This window comes from Schistocerca serialis, chromosome 2 (assembly GCF_023864345.2).
Source record: "Schistocerca serialis cubense isolate TAMUIC-IGC-003099 chromosome 2, iqSchSeri2.2, whole genome shotgun sequence".
NCBI classification, from domain to species: Eukaryota; Metazoa; Arthropoda; class Insecta; order Orthoptera; family Acrididae; genus Schistocerca; species Schistocerca serialis.
In genome coordinates, this window is record NC_064639.1 from 417,542,162 (window position 1) to 417,561,964 (window position 19,803).

The 19,803-nt window shown below is 42.1% G+C and overlaps 1 protein-coding gene across 1 annotated transcript in view; it reads left to right on the forward strand.

Moving 5' to 3' along the window:
- The first annotated feature begins 19,007 nt into the window (after positions 1–19,007).
- Positions 19,008–19,803, forward strand: part of LOC126457267 (circadian clock-controlled protein daywake-like) — a 43,520-nt gene continuing 42,724 nt past the window's right edge. The window contains exon 1 of the mRNA XM_050093431.1: positions 19,008–19,130. Within this exon, the coding sequence (XP_049949388.1) occupies positions 19,037–19,130 (94 nt within the window). The 5' untranslated portion in view covers positions 19,008–19,036. The remainder of the gene's footprint in view (positions 19,131–19,803) is intronic.

A 19,803-nucleotide genomic window follows, 5' to 3' on the forward strand; every position in this document is an offset into this window, starting at 1 on the left:
AAAGTATTAATAAAACAGTGGAAATCAGCAAGAAGGCTTGTTGATCGTGGAACTAAGAGGATGAGCCAGCCACTAGAAAACACAATAAAACCTACGTCCAGTTAGATGGGGCGTGTGCCATGACGCCTCAAAAGATTTCAACAATTTTCGTTATCCCCTTTAATTGAGGGTAAGTCACTAGATAGAGAAAAACCTTCTCTCGTATCAGTGCACAACACACATGCCTTTAAAAAATGGTGCACTGTGAGTTTGCTGCCACAAACACTGCATCCCGATGGGTCATCATGCCGCAAGAGATATGCGTGTGGCATTGGGCAGTGCCCGATATGAAGGCGAGTGAGGACCACTTTGTCCCTTCGTGGAGACCGAAAGGAAGTGTACCAACGGCGAATAGCCGGTTTGACTAATAGCAGATTGTCACTAGCCACTTCCAGCCAACACTCTCTTTGTCACCCTCTCACCCACGACTCGACAGCAGGTGAGGTGGGAGGGGGGGGGGGGCAGTTGCAGTGTGGTATTTTCCTGGCGGACTACTTTCGCTGCTCTATCGGCTTCCTCATTCCTTTCAATTCTCATGTACCCACGGACCCAGCAGAAAGCCACCTCTTTCTTCTGGTTGTGCGTGAGGTGGATAAGTGTTATGGACCATCTGATTACCCTACCTGCTGGAAGCATTTGCTGAGTAGCGTGCAGAGCACTAAGAGAGTCCGTGCAGGCAACAAACTTCCCTCTGCCAATAAGTCTTACGGGTTCCAGCGTCTTTCTGACCAGCCACAACTCTGCGTCGTACACTGAGAAGTGGCATGGTAAGCAGAGTTTAATGACAAAATGTGGGAAGATAATAGAACACTACATTATTCCCATGATATCGTCCGTCGGAAAAAAACACCATGGGCTTGCGATACTTCGATAAATTGCTGTTAAAAACGCGTTTAAAAACTAAGGTCGGAGTGGTGAGCTTGTTGTACTTCGTCATATCAAAGTTTAGAGTGAGCCTGTCAATCATCCAGGGAGGGAATTTGCTCCACGCAGCTACATCAGTTTGCTCAAGATATTGCTTCTAACGGACAGAAAAAAGGTTAGTAGCCACGCGATCGATATTCCTTCGTTGTTTGTATTGTGCAGTTCTGACATAGCTAACAGGTCTGTGATGGGCTGCATTTAGTACATATGTCGCACCATGAGGTGTTCTCGCCGAATGGTAAGGCGCAGATCACCAGCTTCTACAGAGCCGCTAGGAATGGGGCTGGTCTAGAGCCCTGTATACGGGAGAGTACCGCCAACCTGCCGGCCGCCGCCATTTTAGGCCTACTACGCAATGCCAGCCCTATGGACGGAACTGTAAAGTTCGCCTTTATGAAGATGGGAACCGGCCTGAATATGACAGTGCGTTAAGTGAACAAATAACTATCGTTATTAATCGTACCTCCTTGATAACTCGGCGTTTACTGTGAAAATTAATGAAAATTTGCTACTCTGTCACTGAGATCGAGACGCTTATAAATATAACTAGCAGTAATTTTTTTCTCATGCTGACCTTTGTGAAAAGTATTACATGCTCTAAGATAGACTCCAGTCAAGGTCTTCTGAGGTGCATACATGACTTACAGTACATATTAAAATACAAATGCATACTTCGATTTGCAAAATTTCTTTTTTAATGCTTGTTTGTTTCAAATAATGTTAATTGTTTGTAATTAAAAATAAAAGAAACACAAAATTACAAATTACCGGTACATAAATTTAGCTACAACAAATGAAAGACAATAAATTTCTTCTTCTTAAAGTACCTTTGCCGCATTTCTCATACCAATACTTCTACTGTCGCACTTTGCTGTGGCATCCTTCTGTACCTGGCAGTTATATTTCCTCCGAAGAATATAAATTCGAGTCTCAAAAAATTCATGTCCAACTCTGTCCACGACACTGTGACAAAAAGGAATATTCTGAATGAGTTCCTCTATTGATTTATGTGCAACTGCCTCCATTGCTTGAAGGGACAGATTCCAGGAGCAGATTTTCATTCACACGAAAGACTTTTTATGTCATCTCAGTAATGCGAAATATTTCTTGGGAAATGCATTCCAAGCTGTCTTGAGCTGTGTAATTTTTTTAGTTCAGCGAGTCTTTGTACTGCTTCATATTCAGACCTCCTTTGCTGAAAGTCATTCTCGGCACGCTTCACAAAGCAAATACTTTTGCTTCACTTGATTTATTGTTCTGCCTGCTAAATAATGTAGAGACTGTGCTTCCTCAGGTGGCATTTCTTCAACATCGCATACGTCTGAATTCGCACTTGCAAGCAAGTCTGCATCGTCTGTGCCTTCTGCTTAATCGTACGTCCGTCTGTGTTCCAAGTATTCGACAAGAAATTCAGCATCTTCTGTCTGATAACTTCCATGGGGACTGGGACGAAAATACTGTGACACAGCAATAAGCCGCAGAATCATCTTGAAACTAACACAATCTGGAACAGGATTACTGGCTTGAACCATACTGAAAAGGTTTTCCAGAGCATCCTGTGACAGCCTGCACAACAGAACACACTGGAAACCTTTTTCGTTCAGAACATAATCCTGGACATTAATAGCTGTGCATGTTGCTAGAATAACTCCAGACTGTACAGGTTTCCAGATACCCCTGTTTCCAGTTTTCAAATTTTCAAACAGCGAGAACTGTACAGCATCACTGTGTTTGTCCTCAACGGCTCTACCAATGGCAGTTTTCCTGTTCCTTGAGGTCATTAATGAAAACCAACGGAAAATTGTGGCTATGAAAAACGCTGTTGATGTGGCAGAATCTTCATGTACATGTTCCTCTGTTGCATACTGTAACGCTGCTGCAACGCTGTGATTTAAGAGTGCATAAGCAGGACCAACCCTCATTTTATTATAATGCCCTGGCCTTATGCATTATCTTTTAAATCCCAAGCAATGTTTAATCTCTTTTCCTTGTCAAATTCGTATAGTTTATTGATAGGCTCAATCGAGACTACCAGTCCCGCCAAATTATTGTCAGCAACTACTTGCTATGGCAGGATAATGTGGTCGGAATTAGTTAGGTGATTCCTCACATTCTTCGAGATATGAGCTACGTCAGGCATGAAGTACAGATTCCGCTCTGGAGAAAATGGATGTTGGCAGAAATTCTTTGTTTGATTATAAAGGCCAGCAATAATACCACATTCACGCCACAGTGCCTGATTTTGTCCACCCATATCTGATACAATAGCTTCAACCATCAGACCAATCGCTTCACACTTCATAATTAATTGCCACAGGAAAGACTTTCGTTCTTTACCTGAAACTGATTTCCCGGTGAAAAGGTAACCAATTATTTGTTTCCATCGCGTACTTAGACCACCAAGCATAAATACCAAGGCGTGACAAGCATGTTTTTCATACGAACCGTTGGCTGCTGGAAGTGTTGGATGGCCAATTACGAATTTCGATGAAATGTCGTAATTTAGGGCTGGCGTGAGACTCATCTCATCCATCGTTATTGCAACATGTCTTTCAAAAGGATTCATGGTCTCTACCTTCACTTTAAGAGCGGATACGACATCCTTCAAAATACCTGGACTGAGTGCCAGAGACTCAAGTTTCCTTTGTAGAGTTCGTTTCTTGGTAATGGTTGTCCCAGTTCTCTTACCGCATTATATCCAACCCTTCCACAAGCTAATTGAATTTTGAAAGCCTTCTTAATAGTTTCCGGTGACCACTTTGTCCCTCGCATAGTTTTTTTCTGTAATGCCGAGATCTGATCGTCGTTTAATAACGGTTTCACAGATGCAGCCTTTGTATCAGTTTTACCATTCCCACTGGGCAGTTGCTTCTGCAATAACTGGATTTTCTTTTCCAAACTTTCTAGTTCCGTTTCAGTGTCATTCTCAGGAGTTAATCCGACGTCTGAAATGTGAACATCCGGCAAACCTTATTGAGGAAGTACGCAAACTTGCTCATTACCTGAAAAGAAATAATATTAATAATAATAACAAAAATTTTTTTTGTCGAACTACAACGCGAGAAATTTAAGTTTCATAAAAACTTAGTAGTGAATAGGATAGATAAGTTTCTCTTTAGTTACATATATTTAAACAGTACCTGGCTCTGTCTGTGCAGTGTAAGTGCACTCAGGTTCCCTTTACAAACCCCTGTCCTTTGGCGGCTTTCGTTCCCTATTTTGAGGACGATGGCTAAATACAGTTGGTATAGCATTAGGTTTCTGTTTTTTAACACCATCCTTACGATTTGCTTCAAACTGATCAGGTCTGAAGTGAAGCTAAAAATGACAATCCAAATTACACTGTTAAATGAAGTTCAAAACTAATACTTGTAAAGTAGTAAAGATGGCATTGTGAATAACTAACAAAATAAACCTTTTCAAGTTTCACATACATGAAGTACATCCGTATTTGAACTGATTCTTCAGGTTCCGTCTCTTATTCAATGGTGATCGTAGGCATTATTGGAAAATGATGTGGATGTAGCTTTATTAATACTATCAATAATACTGTTAATGCATTTAGAGCTATTTCTATATAAAAAGTACTACAAAAATCAGAAATCAAATGCTATACCGACTTTTTGTCTCATTTTGCTCTATATTGGTCGATGAATTTGTTCGTGGCGGACGTCCGATGACACTCGATCAGGTTCTTTGTTGATCCATTCACACAGTTTTTTATTACAGAGGGTAGCTAACCCTCTGATCAAGCACGCTTTTTTCTAAAATTCATTTTGTCCGACAGTTCGTTGCGTTTAGTCTGGGCGGACGTCACAAGACATCCGTTCAAGTTGATCGTTGACTCCTTTACTCAGTTTTTTTATTACAGAGAGCACGCAGCCCTCTGACCGAACACGCTGAGCTACCGTGCCGGCTACCGACTGAACTATACTTCCATTGTTACAGTGTGCTTTGTAATACGTAATTCACGTAATTATCTGATACAAAGATAAGTTTCCTTCCTCACACACTTTAGCTGTTTCGTAGGGAAATGTATCTTTTTTTCCAATACGGTGTAGCCACAATTCGCGTCTTTTCGCATTCCTTTCGCCCTGTGGAATGTGGAAAAGCTTGCTACCTCAGACTGGTTTCGTATAACAATTTACAGCACAGCACTGCGGCATTTTCTCTATAGAACAGTGGAACATGCCACGTTAAACTCTTAATTTAATACACAACGAGTATATATATTTCCAACACCTGTAAATACTAAAATATCGGCGAGTTAATTCAGATTTGCCACTTAACGCTCACGTATTGCTTAGGCGCAAAATGGCTGCCTCCCTCCTCTCGCCTCAATCGACCAATAGCAGCCGCCGATAGTCGGAAATCCGCACATAAAAGGTTGGCGGCACTGTCTTTCATACAGAGCTCTAGGCTGATCCAGTAGGGTCCTGCGGCTAGCCTAATGCCTTCATAGTGTACAGCAGCAAATATCTTTACATTTCAATGTCTAACTGATTCATATACTTTCCATACAGGTATTTCGCAATTCATTTAAAGAATAAAATTATTCCCTATGAAAATGTTGGAATACCGTCCTGATTCTTCCTCATCCTTTCCTTTAGCGGAAGCTTCCCGACATAACAGAGTAAGACCGTTTTTCACTGATCGTGAATAAAATTCGTTCAGAAGTGTTTTTTTCTAATTTTTTTGTGCGAGGAGCTTGGTTGATGACTTAGTGTTCCATCTTTGAAAAACACAATTATTTATCTCTTAATGCCCCCACAATTTTAACACGACAATTGTGAAACAACGACAGAGAAAACCGTACCAACACATCCTGAACAATAGAAGTTAAAACTGAAGAAACTCACAAGGTTTAATACGAAAATCATAAATGCTCGCAACACGTTTTAAACCGATGTATCTGACCAACGTAGAACTCATAAAAACGGACAAGACATTCAAAGTCGGAGATTCAAAGCTCAATCTCATCTACACAACACACAAAATAATCGAAGGCAACATTAGGACAAAAATAGGAAATGAGCAATATGGGTAGTTCAGGGGAAGCCTCATCAAAGGATGGTTGTTAAGTGAGTATGACAAGTAATCCGAGAAAACTAGAACGTCACAAATGTAAGGGAGAATATCAATAATTTATTTCTTCATTCGAATCAGAATCCACCAGTGTACACAGAACATCGAGAGAACCAGTTTCGAAGCTACCAAAGATCAAATAAATTACAGAAATCATAAAAACAACTAAAAAAACAACAAGGCATCTGAGGAAGACATCCTGGACGCAGAATTACGGAGGCACTCTACCGACAGTATGATAGCATGTCCAAAAACAATAATTCAGGAAGTGTGGGAAATAAACACCTTGCCAACTGGATGGGCACTTACATTAACACATTCCTGCATAACAAGGGAGATGAAACAGATCCTAACAATTATAGAGGAATCTCCCTCTTGCAGATGACCTACAAGATCCTACAGAAGGCACTTTCAAGCAGAGCTAAAAGATTACGTGATCACAGTTGCGAGAGCATTAAGCAGGGGGTAGGAAGAGAAGATCATGTGTAGAGCAAATCGTATATTTAAAGCACATCTTAGAAATTAAGAAACCCAGACGCTTAGGATGAGTGGTTGCATTCGTAGTTTAAAAAAGGCTTAAGACTGCGATGATAGAAATGCATTAATTAACATGCTTAGAAAATTTTGAAATAAAATCAGGAGTAAGGTGTGGTGATGGTGTGTTAGCCCACTTATTATTTGTGTATTACAGTTAGTGGTTAGAGACTAGAGAAAGGCAATAATTATGAAGAGTATACAACTAGGAAGACAGTCAAACAAAATCACAGTGGATTGTCATTTGCAGATGTTATGATATTTATCACAGACTCATTTGAAAACACACAAGAACAAATCACAGAACAACAGCGTCCAGCATATGTAGTATTACATATACTATTTGAAAAACTACAGTTTATGACAAATATCGCTAATGTACCTCAAAAGGTGAAAATAAATATAATACGATATCCAGATGTAGCTTTTGTAAGTATCTAGCAGAATGGAAGTCAAACAACATGAAGGAAAAGACAGCAAAAGAAACTAAAATACATGAAATTGAGACGTCCCATCACATAATAAGAAAGATATGTACTATGAAACCTTATCCTGGAAAACAACACTGAAATAATAAAGCAGTGGTAACATCAGAAATACATTATGCAGCAGAAGCTCTTAAACTGACTTCGAAAGGAGAGCTTCAAAAATTAGTGAATCTGAAAGAAGAATCCTAAGAAAAATACTAGGACCTGAAGCAACAGCGAGTGAGAAAACAGATAAATCCTTAAGCGAGCTTAATACCACAAGCGAACTCGCCGAGCACTTCTTACACATACAGAGAAAGGCTGTCTGTATGTTACCAAGGAGGTAAATATATATGACTAAAATTACAGTTTAATCTTAGTTTAACTGAACGATCACAAAATAAACTTATACAATATGACCTACAGTACTGTTTAATTGTTGTTGTTGTGGTCTTCAGTCCTGAGACTGGTTTGACGCAGCTCTCCGTGTTATTCTATTCTGTGTAAGCTTCTTCATCTCCCAGTACCTACTGCAACCTACATCCTTCTGAATCTGCATGGTGTATTCATCTCTTGGTCTCCCTCCACGATTTTTACCCTCCACGCTGCCCTCCAACACTAAATTGGTGATCCCTTGAAGCCTCAGAACATGTCCTACCAATCGATCCCTCCTTCTAGTCAAGATGTGCCACAAACTACTCTTCTCCCCAATCCTATTCTATACCCCCTCATTTAGTTATGTGATCTACCCATCTAATCTACAGCATTCTTCTGTACCACCACATTTCGAAAGCTTCTATTCTCTGCTTGTCTAAACTACTTATCGTCAATGTTTCACTTCCGTACATGGCTACACTCCATTCAAATACTTTCAGAAACGACTTTCTGACACTTAAATCTATACTCGATGTTAACAAATTTCGCTTCTTCAGAAACGATTTCCTTGCCATTGCCAGTCTACATTTTATATCCTCTCTACTTCGACCATCGTCAATTATTTTGCTCCCCAAATAACAAAACTCATTTACTACTTTAAGTGTCTCAATATCCTAATCTAATTCCCTCAGCATCACCCGATTTAATTCGACTACATTCTATTATCCTCGTTTTGCTTTTGTTGATGTTCATCTTATATCCTCCTTTCCAGACACTATCCATTCCGTTCAACTGCTCTTCCAAGTCCTTAGCTGTCTCTGACAGAATTTAAATGTCATCGGCGAATGTCTAAGTTTTTATTTCTTCTTCATGGAATTTAATGCCTACTCCCAATTTTTCTTTTGTTTCCTTTTCTGCTTGCTCAGTATACAGATTGAATAACATCGGGGAGAAGCTACAACCCTGTCTCACCCCCTTCCCAACCACTGCTTTCCTTTCATGTCGCTCGACTCTTATAACTGCCATCTGGTTTCTGTACAAATTATAAATAGCCTTTCGCTCCCTGTATTTTACCCCTGCCACCTTCAGAATTTGAAAGAGAGTATTCCATTCAACATTGTCAAAAGCTTTCTGTAAGTCTACAAATGTTAGAAACGTAGGTTTGCCTTTCCTTAATCAATCTTCTAAGATAAGTCGTAGGGTCAGTATTACCTCACGTATTCCAACATTTCTACGGAATCCAAACCGAGCTTCCCCGAGGTCGGCTTCTACCAGTTTTTCCATTCATCTGTAAAGAATTCGTGTTAGTATTTTGCAGCCGTCACTTATTAAACTGATAGTTCGGTAATTTTCACATCTGTTAACACCTGCTTTCTTTGGGATTGGAATTATTATATTCTTCTTGGTGTCTGAGGGTATTTCGCCTGTCTCATACATCTTGTTCACCAGATGGTACAGTTTTTCGAGGACTGGCTCTCTCAAGGCCGTCAACAGTAATGGAATGTTGTCTACTCCCGGGGCCTTGCTTCGACTCAGGTCTTTCTGTGCTCTGTCGAACTCTTCACGCAGTATCACATCCCCCTTTTCATCTTCATCTACATCCTCTTCCATTTCAATAACATTGTCCTCAAGTACATCGTCCTTGTATAGACCCTCTATATACTCCTTCCACCTTTCTGCTTTCCCTTCTTTGCTTAGAACTGGGTTTTCATCTGAGCTCTTTATATTCATACAAGTGATTCTCTTTTCTCCAAAGGTCTCTTTAATGTTCCTGTAGGCAGTATCTATCTTACCCTTAGTTAGATAAGCCTCTACATCCTTACATTTGTCCTCTAGCCATGTGAGCTTAGCCTTTTTGCACTTCCTGTCGATCTCATTTTTGAGACGTTTCAATTCCTTTTTGCCTGCTTCATTTAGTGCATATTTATATTTTCTCCTTTCATGAATTAAATTCAATATTTCTTGTGTTACCCAAATATTTCTACTAGCCCTCGTCTTTTTACCTACTTGATACTCTGCTGCCTTCACTACTTCATCCCTCAAAGCTACCCATTCTGCTTCTACAGTTTTCTTTCCCGCATTCCTGTCAATTGTTCCCTTATTTAGACAATAATAAAATAATCTTTATTACATCACTCTGTTGCCACTGACAGGTGTTTCCCCGTAGTAATGACCCATTCGAAGCATGAAACAGTGCAGCTCCATGGATCCCAGCCAACCGCGGTTTCGATTACTATTAACCTCATGGGCAGTGGCCTCATTGTGGCGTTGTGTTGCTAGCTCGTAATCTTTCTTGCAGGGATCGTAAACTTTTTCCTTACCTAGCTATCTGTTTATTTTTTATTACAGCTGCTTACGACTCTGTTTATAGCTGTTTTAGCAGAAGCATAAATGAAGGAATGTGCATGGGTTCGCAATGGTGAAACAACAACGGAACAAAGCAAAACAGTTTTGGTTGGCAAACTTTATACACTCGCGCTACCGCTCGAGCGTTAAGATCTCATACAGAAATGTATCAGAAGGTTGAAAAGATGATACATGTATTGAGAAAAAAATGTGATGAGAAAAAGAAGAATAAAATTCTTTGGACACATAATCAGGATGAATAATGACAGAGCCGGCCGGAGTGGCCGAGCTGTTCTAGGCGCTACAGTCTCGAATCGAGCGACCACTACGATCGCAGGTTCGAATCCTGTCTCGGGCATAGGTGTGTGTGATGTCCTTAGGTTAGTTAGGTTTAAGTAGTTCTACGTTCTAGGGGACTGATGACCACAGCAGTTAAGTCCCACAGTGCTCAGAGCCATTTGAACCAATAATGACAGAATAACAAAATAAACCATTGACTTATTAAATAATTATAAATCAAAAACCACTTGGTTGAGAGAAGTAGGCAGAGATACAGAAAATATTGGAGTCGACATGGACGAAATAAGAAACAGAATGCTTCTTAAGGAGGCAAAGAAAAGTCAGACTCTTAGGACAGAAAAAAGTCAAGAACCGGAAGAATGTAAACACAAGAAGAGAAGAATGAAAAAGGTGTGAAACCTGAGGAAACTACAGATGGAAACAAATAAGCAGAAACAATGTTTATTTATCGTATCCTCGAAAAGAGTTCATGAAAATAAATAAAAAAGAAGAAAAAGCAAGTTTTTCAAGCGCTATGTAGAACATATGGTTGCTAAACTATCTATATTATAAATTATAATACAAGGATGTATGCAGACCGCCTAATAATCGAATCTTGACAGTCACAGCAAATATACAGTTAAGAAACATAGATGTAGATGGTCAGGTAAGTAATACCGGGCTACGCCAACGACATTGTTGCGATATGGCAGAAGATCTTGTGCACTGCTAGTTGACGGACGTAACTTTCACAGGGTTCCTATCGTCTGAGTACCTCCACAGTCTCAGAATTCGTATTCTTCCAAAAATTCTCACTTGCGCAGATATGTCTTCTGTTTTCCAATTGCGACACTGCCGCTTAAGCATGTGCTAATACTTATACAAATATTTGATCGTTGACAAACAGACGTAAAAAGAAATAAAATTTACTTGCCACAAATATCGGCAGTTGGTATCTGTTGGTGGTAGAATGCTCTGCTTCGAAAATTCTTCGGTCTTACCAATAACACACCGCAGGATGTATATGAGTGGGCTTTACCAAAAACAATTTTAGATTCCAGGTAAATCACGAAGGTAGAAGTAACCAACAATGCAATCACATGGCATGTATTTTCTCACTTCTTGATAATGCTGTCATTTCAGATTCAAGTTACGTATGTGTAGTTTACTCTAATTAGTTTTCACAATAATAATGTACAGAATATAAGAACAAAATCGAAAATTAACAACGACTTGCAACCACAGAGTTAACCACATACAGCCATCACATATGCTACCTAACGAGAAGTAATTATTGAAGAAATTATTAAAGAAATTATTAGAGAAAAAAGTGTCTGCTAAACCTCCACATGGACCAGCTAAACAATGCACACGTTGCGTGCAAAACCTTATCTTATTATAATTAGCATTTGAACAGTGAGGTCGTTTCCTTTGCTAAGCCTTTACAGCACAATATCGACTATCCTCTTAATGAGACAACCATAAACAACAATCGGTTACAGCGAAAACAAAATAAAATTAATACACCATCTAGTCCCATTAATGTGGTCACTTGTAAAATGCCTCGATAAGCACTTCTGCAGGGCGAGGCGTGCAGGGAGAGAGTCAGTCACGATCTAGAGCTACCGCTTGGTGTGCGGAGCCATTCCGACACCAGTGCTGTGGCCAGGTAAGTTTCTCAGTTGAGGATCCTTGGTGCGAACAGCCAGGCCATGGGAGTACGGTACACTCATAGTGGTGCTCTTCGAACCACGTACGAACACTGCGATTTGTGTGACATGTTAGATTTTCTTGCTGGTTGATACCGTCGTGCCGAGGAAAAACAAACTGCATTTGGTGTGGACGTGGTTCCCAGAGGCACAGCATACTTCTCTTTATCCATTACGTCTTTCAGAATTACAATGTCACCCAGGGGATGGCATGAAAACATCCTCCAGACCATAACGCCGCCTCCCCAGCCCTAGACCCTTCCGCCAATTGTTGCAGGGGCGTATGCGCCAACGATTATCTATCCACCAGAGCGTAACACGAGACTCATCTCGAAAGGCCACTTGTCGCCACCCAGAGACGTCCAGTTGCAGTATTGCCGTGCCAATTCCAGCTTTCGTCGTCGGTGAACAGCAGTCACCATGGGTGCATGAACCAGGCGCCGGCTGTGGAGGACCATTTGTAGCAACGTTCGTTGAACGGTTGTTGACGAGACACTATGGTAGTCCTTGGTTTATCTGGCTGGTCAGTTGCACAACAGTTGCACGTCTATTCGACCGTACACATCACCGCGGCTGTCATTCACTTCTGTCATCTATGGCCCTTGGTGCCACACAGTTGCTTCGGCGCCGGGTTTGGATAGCACGAATTTGCCCTGCACAGTGTGCAGTGGAGCAGCTCAGCGTGGCATTGAGTCAACAAGTCGTTAAATGCCCCCACAGTAATACTGAGCCATGCTGCCTCTACAGCCGTCCATAATTGCGAAAGTGTGCCGGTGCAGGACTTTGTGTGCAAACTGACCTCTCGATTATCTCCCACATCTGTTCGGTGGGATTCATGTCGGGCAATCTTGGTGGTCAAATCGTTCGCTCTAATTGTCCAGAATGTTCCTCAAACGAATCGCGAATAAATGTGACCTGCCGAATTGGGGCATTGTCCTCCATAAATAACTCCATACTGTTTGGGGAATGGTTGCATGTGGTCTCCAAGCACCCAAACATAATCATTTCCAGTCAATGATCGGTTCAATTGGACCACATGACCCAGTCCAGCGCACGTAAACACAGCCTACACCAGTATGCAACCACCAACAGATTGCACAGTGCCTTGTTGAAAACTTGGGTGCATGGCTTCGTGGGGTATGCGGTACACTCGAACCTTACCGTAAGCTCTTACTAACTGAAATAAGGACGTATCTGACCATCTCACTAGGGGTAAGATAGATACTGCCTACAGGAAAATTAAAGAGACTTTTGGAGAAAAGAGAACCACTTGTATGAATATCAAGAGCTAGCATGGAAACCCAGTTCTAAGCTAAGAAGAGAAAGCATAAAGGTGGAAGGAGTATATAGAGGGTCTGTACAACGGTGATGTACTTGAGGACAATATTATGGAAATGGAAGAGGATGTAAATGAAGATGAAATGGGAAATATGATACTGCGTTAAGAGTTTGACAGAACACTGAAAGATCTAAGCCGAAATAAGGTTCAAAAATGGCTCCGAGCATTATGGGACTTAACTGCTGAGGTCATCAGTGTCCTAGAACTTAGAAGTACTTAAACCTAACTAACCTAAGGACATCACACACATCTATGCCCGAGGCAGGATTCGAACCTGCGACCGTAGCGGTCGCAGGTTCCAGACTGTAGCGCCTAGACCCGCTCGGCCACCTCGGCCGGCCCGAAATAAGCCCCCGGGAGTAGACAACATTCCTTTAGAAATACTGATAGGCTTGAGAGAGCCAGCCCTGACAAAACTCTACCATCTGATGAGCAAGATGTGTGAGACAGGCGAAATACTCTCAGACTTCATGAAGAGTATAATAATTCCAATCCCAAAGAAAGCAGGTGTTGACAGATGTGAAAATTACCGAACTATCAGTTTAATAAACCACGGCTGCGAAATACTAAATCGAAATCTATACAGACGAATGGAAAACCTTGTAGAAGCCGACCTCGGGGAATATCAGCTTGGATTCCGTAGAAATGTTGGAACACGTGAGGCAATATTGACCCTACGACTTATCTTAGAAAATAGATTAAGGAAAGGCAAACCTACGTTACTATCATTTGTAGACTCAGACAAAGCTTTTGACAATGTTGACTGGAATACTCTCTTTCAAATTCTGAAGGTGGCAGGGGTAAAATACAGGGAGCGAAAGGCTATTTCCAATTTGCACAGAAACCAGATGGCAGTTATAAGAGTCGAGGGACATGAAATGGAAGCAGTGGTTGGGAAGGGAGTGAGACAGGGTAGCCTATCCCCGATGTTATTCAATCTGTATATTGACCAAGCAGTAAAGGAAACAAAATAAAAATTCGGAGTAGGAATTAAAAGACATGGAGAAGAAATAAAAACTTTGATGTTCGCCGATGACACTATGATTCTGTCAGAGACAGCAAATGACCTGAAAGAGCAGCTGAACGGAATGGACAGTGTATTGAAAGAAGGATATAAGATGAACATCAACAGAAGCAAAACGAGGATAATGGAATGTAGTCGAATTAAATCGGGTGATGCTGAGGGTATTAGATTAAGAAATGAGATGCTTAAAGTAGTGAATGAGTTTTGCTATTCGGGGAGCAAAATAACTGATGATGGTCGAAGTAGAGAGGATATAAAATGTAGACTAGCAATGGTAAGCAGAGCGTTTCTGAAGAAAAATGGTTCAAATGGCTCTGAGCAATATGGGACTTAACTTCTGAGGTCATCAGTCCCCTAGAATTTAGAACTACGTAAACCCAACTAACCTAAGGACATCACACACATCCATGCCCGAGGCAGGACTCGAACCTGCGACCGTAGCGGTCACGCGGATCCAGACTGAAGCGCCTAGAACCGCTCGGCCACTCGTGCCGGCGTTTCTGAAGCTAGAGAAATTTGTTAACATCGATTATAGATTTAGGTGTCAGGAAGCCGTTTCTGAAAGTGTTTGTATGGAGTGTGGTCATGTATGGAAGTGAAACGTGGATGATTAATAGTTTGGACAAGAAGAGAATAGAAGGTTTCGAAATGTGGTGCTTCAGAAGAATGCTGAAGATGGGGAGGTATTGAATAGAATTAGCGAGTTTGTGACACACCTTGACCAGAAGAAGGGATCGGTTGGTAGGACATGTTCTGAGCCGTCAAGTGATCACCGATTTAGTGGTGCAGGGCAGCGTGGAGGGTAAAAATCGTAGAGAGAGACCAAGAGATGAATACACTAAGCAGATTCAGAAGGATGTAGGTTGCAGTAAGTACTGGGAGAGGAAGAAGCTTGCACAGGATAGAGTAGCATGGAGAGCTGCATCAAACCAGTCTCTGTACTGGAGACCACTATAACAAGCAACTGACCATGCCCTGGTTTTGTAGTCGTCTAGGCGCCAACCGATGTGATCGCGAGCCCGGGAGAGGCGGTGCAGGTGATGTCGTGCTGTTAGCAAAGGCGCCTGCTGTCGTAGCCCATCCTGACGTATATGTTCGTCGTGCGTCCCACATTGATTACTGCGGTTATTCCACGCAGTGTTGCTTGTCTTGTAACACTGAGAACTCTACGCAAACGCCGCTGCTCTCGGTCGTTAAGTAAAAGCCTTCGGTCACTACATTGTCCGTGGTGGGAGGTAATGCCTGAAATTTTGTATCGGCACACACTTGACACTGTCAATTTCGGAATATTTAATTCCCCAACGATTTCCGAAATGGAATTTCATATGCGGCTATCTCTCCTTTTCGCATTCAGTGTCTGCTAATTCCCCTGATGTGGCTGTAATGACGTTGGAAACCTTTTCACATGAATAGCCTGAGTACAAATGACAACTCGCCACTGATTTGCCCTTTTATAATTTGTGTACGCGATACTACCGTCATCTGTATATGTGCACATCGCCATCTTATGAATTTTGTCGCTTCAACTCCCTTTAACAGCAACGACACGGGAACGGGTTGCAAAATTAATAATTTTTTACGTAGTTAAAACTTTTCTCGTACATTCAGTGATGTATGCGGATATGGTCTCCAAAAGGTGTACTGAATACAGTTAGTAGTAAAGAAGTAATAAATCAATACACGTTTCAGGGGGCATTGTTACTGCATCAAAAGCAGAGATGTAGTAATCGATAAACTTTTTTCCTCTCATAATTTTGTAGGCGCCATCAAGGAGAAAAAGTTTTGTAAACGTTTGAAAATACGTGTAATGTTTTTTGCAATCACTAAGTGCTCCCATTCTCAAATCTTGGACGGCTGAAGTACGGGTATTCGCTCGTCGTGGACTACACTGCTTTTTCTCGTCGAACCTCACCCCTTTGGCAGGTAAGTTATTTTCACAGTGATAATTTCCACATATTAAGTGATATGTGTTCCAAGTTTGCGTGTAACCGGTCCAGTGATTTAAGAGAAGATGTAGAATATGCATGCTTACATAAATACGCACATCCATATTTATCATATATATGGGCGGAGAATGGTCTACGGGTAGCGCCTTTGATTGGTAATCACGAAGTCCTCGGTCCCGTGTCTGAATCCCGCCGTTTCTTAAATTTTGAATAAAAATCGTTAGCAATGGCGGCCGACAAATTCCAACATAAGATGTCACCCTCATTCTGCCAGCGGCCTTGTCAAAGAGGATCGAGGAGCGGACAGAGATTCAGAGCACCCACCTGCTCTTGGTGTGGGAAACCTCCACTAAAAGGCGGAATAATCAGCAATGATCAACGGCATGAGGAAGCAGAAGACAATGGAAAATATTCCGGACTAGTCCCCCATTTGGATCTTTGGGCAAATACTGCCAAGGGGGAGGTGACCATGGAAAGAAGATTGACTAACCATCAAAAGGATAAAGCTCTAAAGATCGGAGCGTAGAACGACAGAAGTTTGAAGGTAGCAGGTAAACCAGAAAACCTAAAAATGGAAATGCAAAGGCTTGTTCTATATGCAGTAGGTGTCAGTGAAGTGAAATGGCAAGAAGACAAAGATTTCTGTTCAGACGAGCATACGGTAACATCAAGAGAAGCACAAAATGGTATAAAGAGAGTAGGTTTCGTTACGAATAGGATGGTACGACAGAGAGTGAGTTGCTGTGAACAATTCAGCAAGCCAAGAACCTAACACCGACGACAACCTACAACGCCTAGTAGTCAGTAACAGAAATTTTGAATCGTCCTGTATACTCCGGAAGCCACTGTGAAGTGCAAGGCAGAGAGTACGTCACAACAGACTAGTTGTTGTGGCTTTTTCCCATTCCACTCACGTATGGGGCGCGGGAAGAATGATTGCTTGAACGCCTCCGTGCGTGCTGCGATTACTCTAACCATGCCTTCGAGATACCTATGGGAGCAACACGTAGGGGTTGTAATATATGATTAGATTCATCACTTAAACTGGTTCTACAAACTTTATAAGTAGGTTTTCGTGAGATAATTTGGGTCTGTCTTCAAGCAGCTGCAAGTTTCTTTCAGCGTCTTGGTGACACTCTCTAGTGCGTCAAACAAACGTGCGACTTTTCCTGCTGCTCTTCTTTGTATCTGTCCAATATCCTCTGTTATTTAGTATGAGTCCCACACACTTAGGTAATATTCTAGACTGAGTCACAGGAGCGTTTCGTATGCAGTCCCCTTTGTAGACTGATTCATTTTCCCAGTTTTGTACACATATACCGAAGTCTACTACTTGCTTTACCCATCACCGAACCAGGCTGAAGCCTATGTGAGTATTCCATTTCATATATCGACAAAATGTTACACCCAGGTATTTGTTTGAGTCGACCGTTCCCCTCTCTGACTGACGGATAGTACACTCGCAGCACACTGCGTTATTTTCGTTTCGTCAAGTGCATAATTTTACATTTCTTAACATCTAAAGATCCCAGTCTCTGCATCTTTTGTCTTATCAGGATCTGACTGATTATATGTGAAGTTTCGTTCTGATAGTACTTCATTACAGATAACCGCATTATCTCGAAAGTCTGAGATTTCTATTAATTTTGCAAGGGTGCCAACACACTTCCTGGGACACACCGAAAGTTATTTACCTGTACATCTTTCGACTGTCCTTCCAAGATAAAATGCTGTGTCCTTCCTACCAAAAAATTGTAACTCTAGTCATAGTCACAAATTTCGCTTGACACTCTTAACACTCACCGAGCGAGGTGGCGCAGTGGTTAGCACACTGAACTCGCATTCGGGAGGACGGCTGTACAATCCCGCTTCCGGCCATCCTGATTTAGGTTTTCCGTGATTTCCCTAAATCGCTCTAGGCAAATTCCGAGATGGTTCCTTTGAAAGGGCACGGCCGACTTCCTTCGCCGTCCTTCCCTAATCCGATGAGACCGATGACCTCGCTGTTTGGTCTCTTCCCCCAAAACAACCCAACCCAATCTTTACAGTCGTACTTTTCACGATAAGCTTAAGTGTAATGCAGAGGCAAATGCTTCTCTGAAATCGAGAAATATTGCATCTATCTGACTGCCTTGATCAACGGTTTTCAGTATCTCAAGTGAGGAATGTGCGAGTTGGCCTTAACATGATCGATGTCTTCGGAATCCATGGTGGTCGGCATGAGGGGGTCATTCTGTCCGAAATAAGTCATTATTGAGCTCAGAATATATTCCAAGATTCTATTAAAATAGGAAGATTACAGCGTGTTATGCAACAGTGAGAAGACGATAGGACTACATTCACCTCTTACTCTCCTTACGTTTCATGGAACAACCTTCCGTTGAATTTTTCTCAAACGTACACTGTCCTTGGCAATGCCTGTCCTTAGTGAAGCTCGTTTCGGTTGGCTGGCTGCAAGTGGTTAACACGTTTAGTAGTTCGTATCAAGTGCAAATTAATGTCTGATGTTAGTAACTAAAGCGACTTGTAATTAGCGGCGCAGCGAAATAATTTCAATTGTCAGGTGCTAAAATAACAGTTGTAGTGGGCTCGTTACTTCATTTCCTGCCAGCCTCAAGGCGAAGGATGAAGCTAGACATTCTTCAGTATAGAACCAGGGAGTTAAACGTGAAGCCTGCAGTAGACGACGGCCCGTGTCTTCTGACAGTACGTGCAGTCACAGCGGATTCGCATCTTGACATTGAGGCTGCCCTTGTTGACCATGAAAAGCAGCCATCAGGTACCAAATTTGATTCGCTTGGCCGCTGAACGTGCGTAAATGGGAGGCGGCAGCTTCCCTCTCTTCTGTTAGCCCGATGGTGTAGGCAGCCTTGCATCCCCCACCAGCGCCGCCCGCGGGAAGGCGCGCACTTAAAAAGGGGCGCGCAGACGGACGCGGCACACCGGAACGGCACGGAGGACGCGGCGCCATGGCCTACGTCACAGCCACCGCCACCGCCACCCGCGTCTGCGCCGTGCTGGCCGCTGCCGTCGCCTGCGCCGCCGCCGCCGCTCTCCCCCTGCGTGAGTACCGTCCGACGCACAGTGTACGCGGCCGTAGGTATTCGTCACGGCACTAGAGGCACTGTACGTGAAACTTACTGCCAGATTCAAACGGCGTGCCGGACCGACACTCCAACTTTTCCCTTTCGTGGACAAATACAAAGCTGTGAGGACAGGCAATAAATCGTATGTGAACAGCTCAATTGGAAGAGCATCTGCGTGCTAACGGTAAAGGTCCCTGGGCCGACACGTAGTTTTAATCGACCAGGAATTTTCAAATCAACGAATTCTTCACTGTGTGGTAAAAATTCATTCTTCATGTGAGTGAGTGGTTTCTCCGTAAAATTCTTTATTCTAGGAAAGCTAGTCCCTTAAAGAATGCAGGAGAACTTCTGTGCAGTTTCGGAAGTAAAAGATAGGTACTGGTAGATGTAAAACTGTACTTTCCAAGATACCTTAGCAGAGCACCAGTGAACACAGATGCCTTAAAGAATCGAACTCTCATGTATAAAACAGTTTCAGACGTCTGATTACCTTACAAACGAATTAAGTATGAAAAAATTTAAGAAAAGGTTTGAAATTTTGCATAAGTCTGTTGGAAGACGATAACACCAAAGCTTCATATGTCAGACACCGATTTAGTTCGTGCTATGTGCTATCGTCTGGTATAAGCTGCGTAAACGGTAATTAAAAG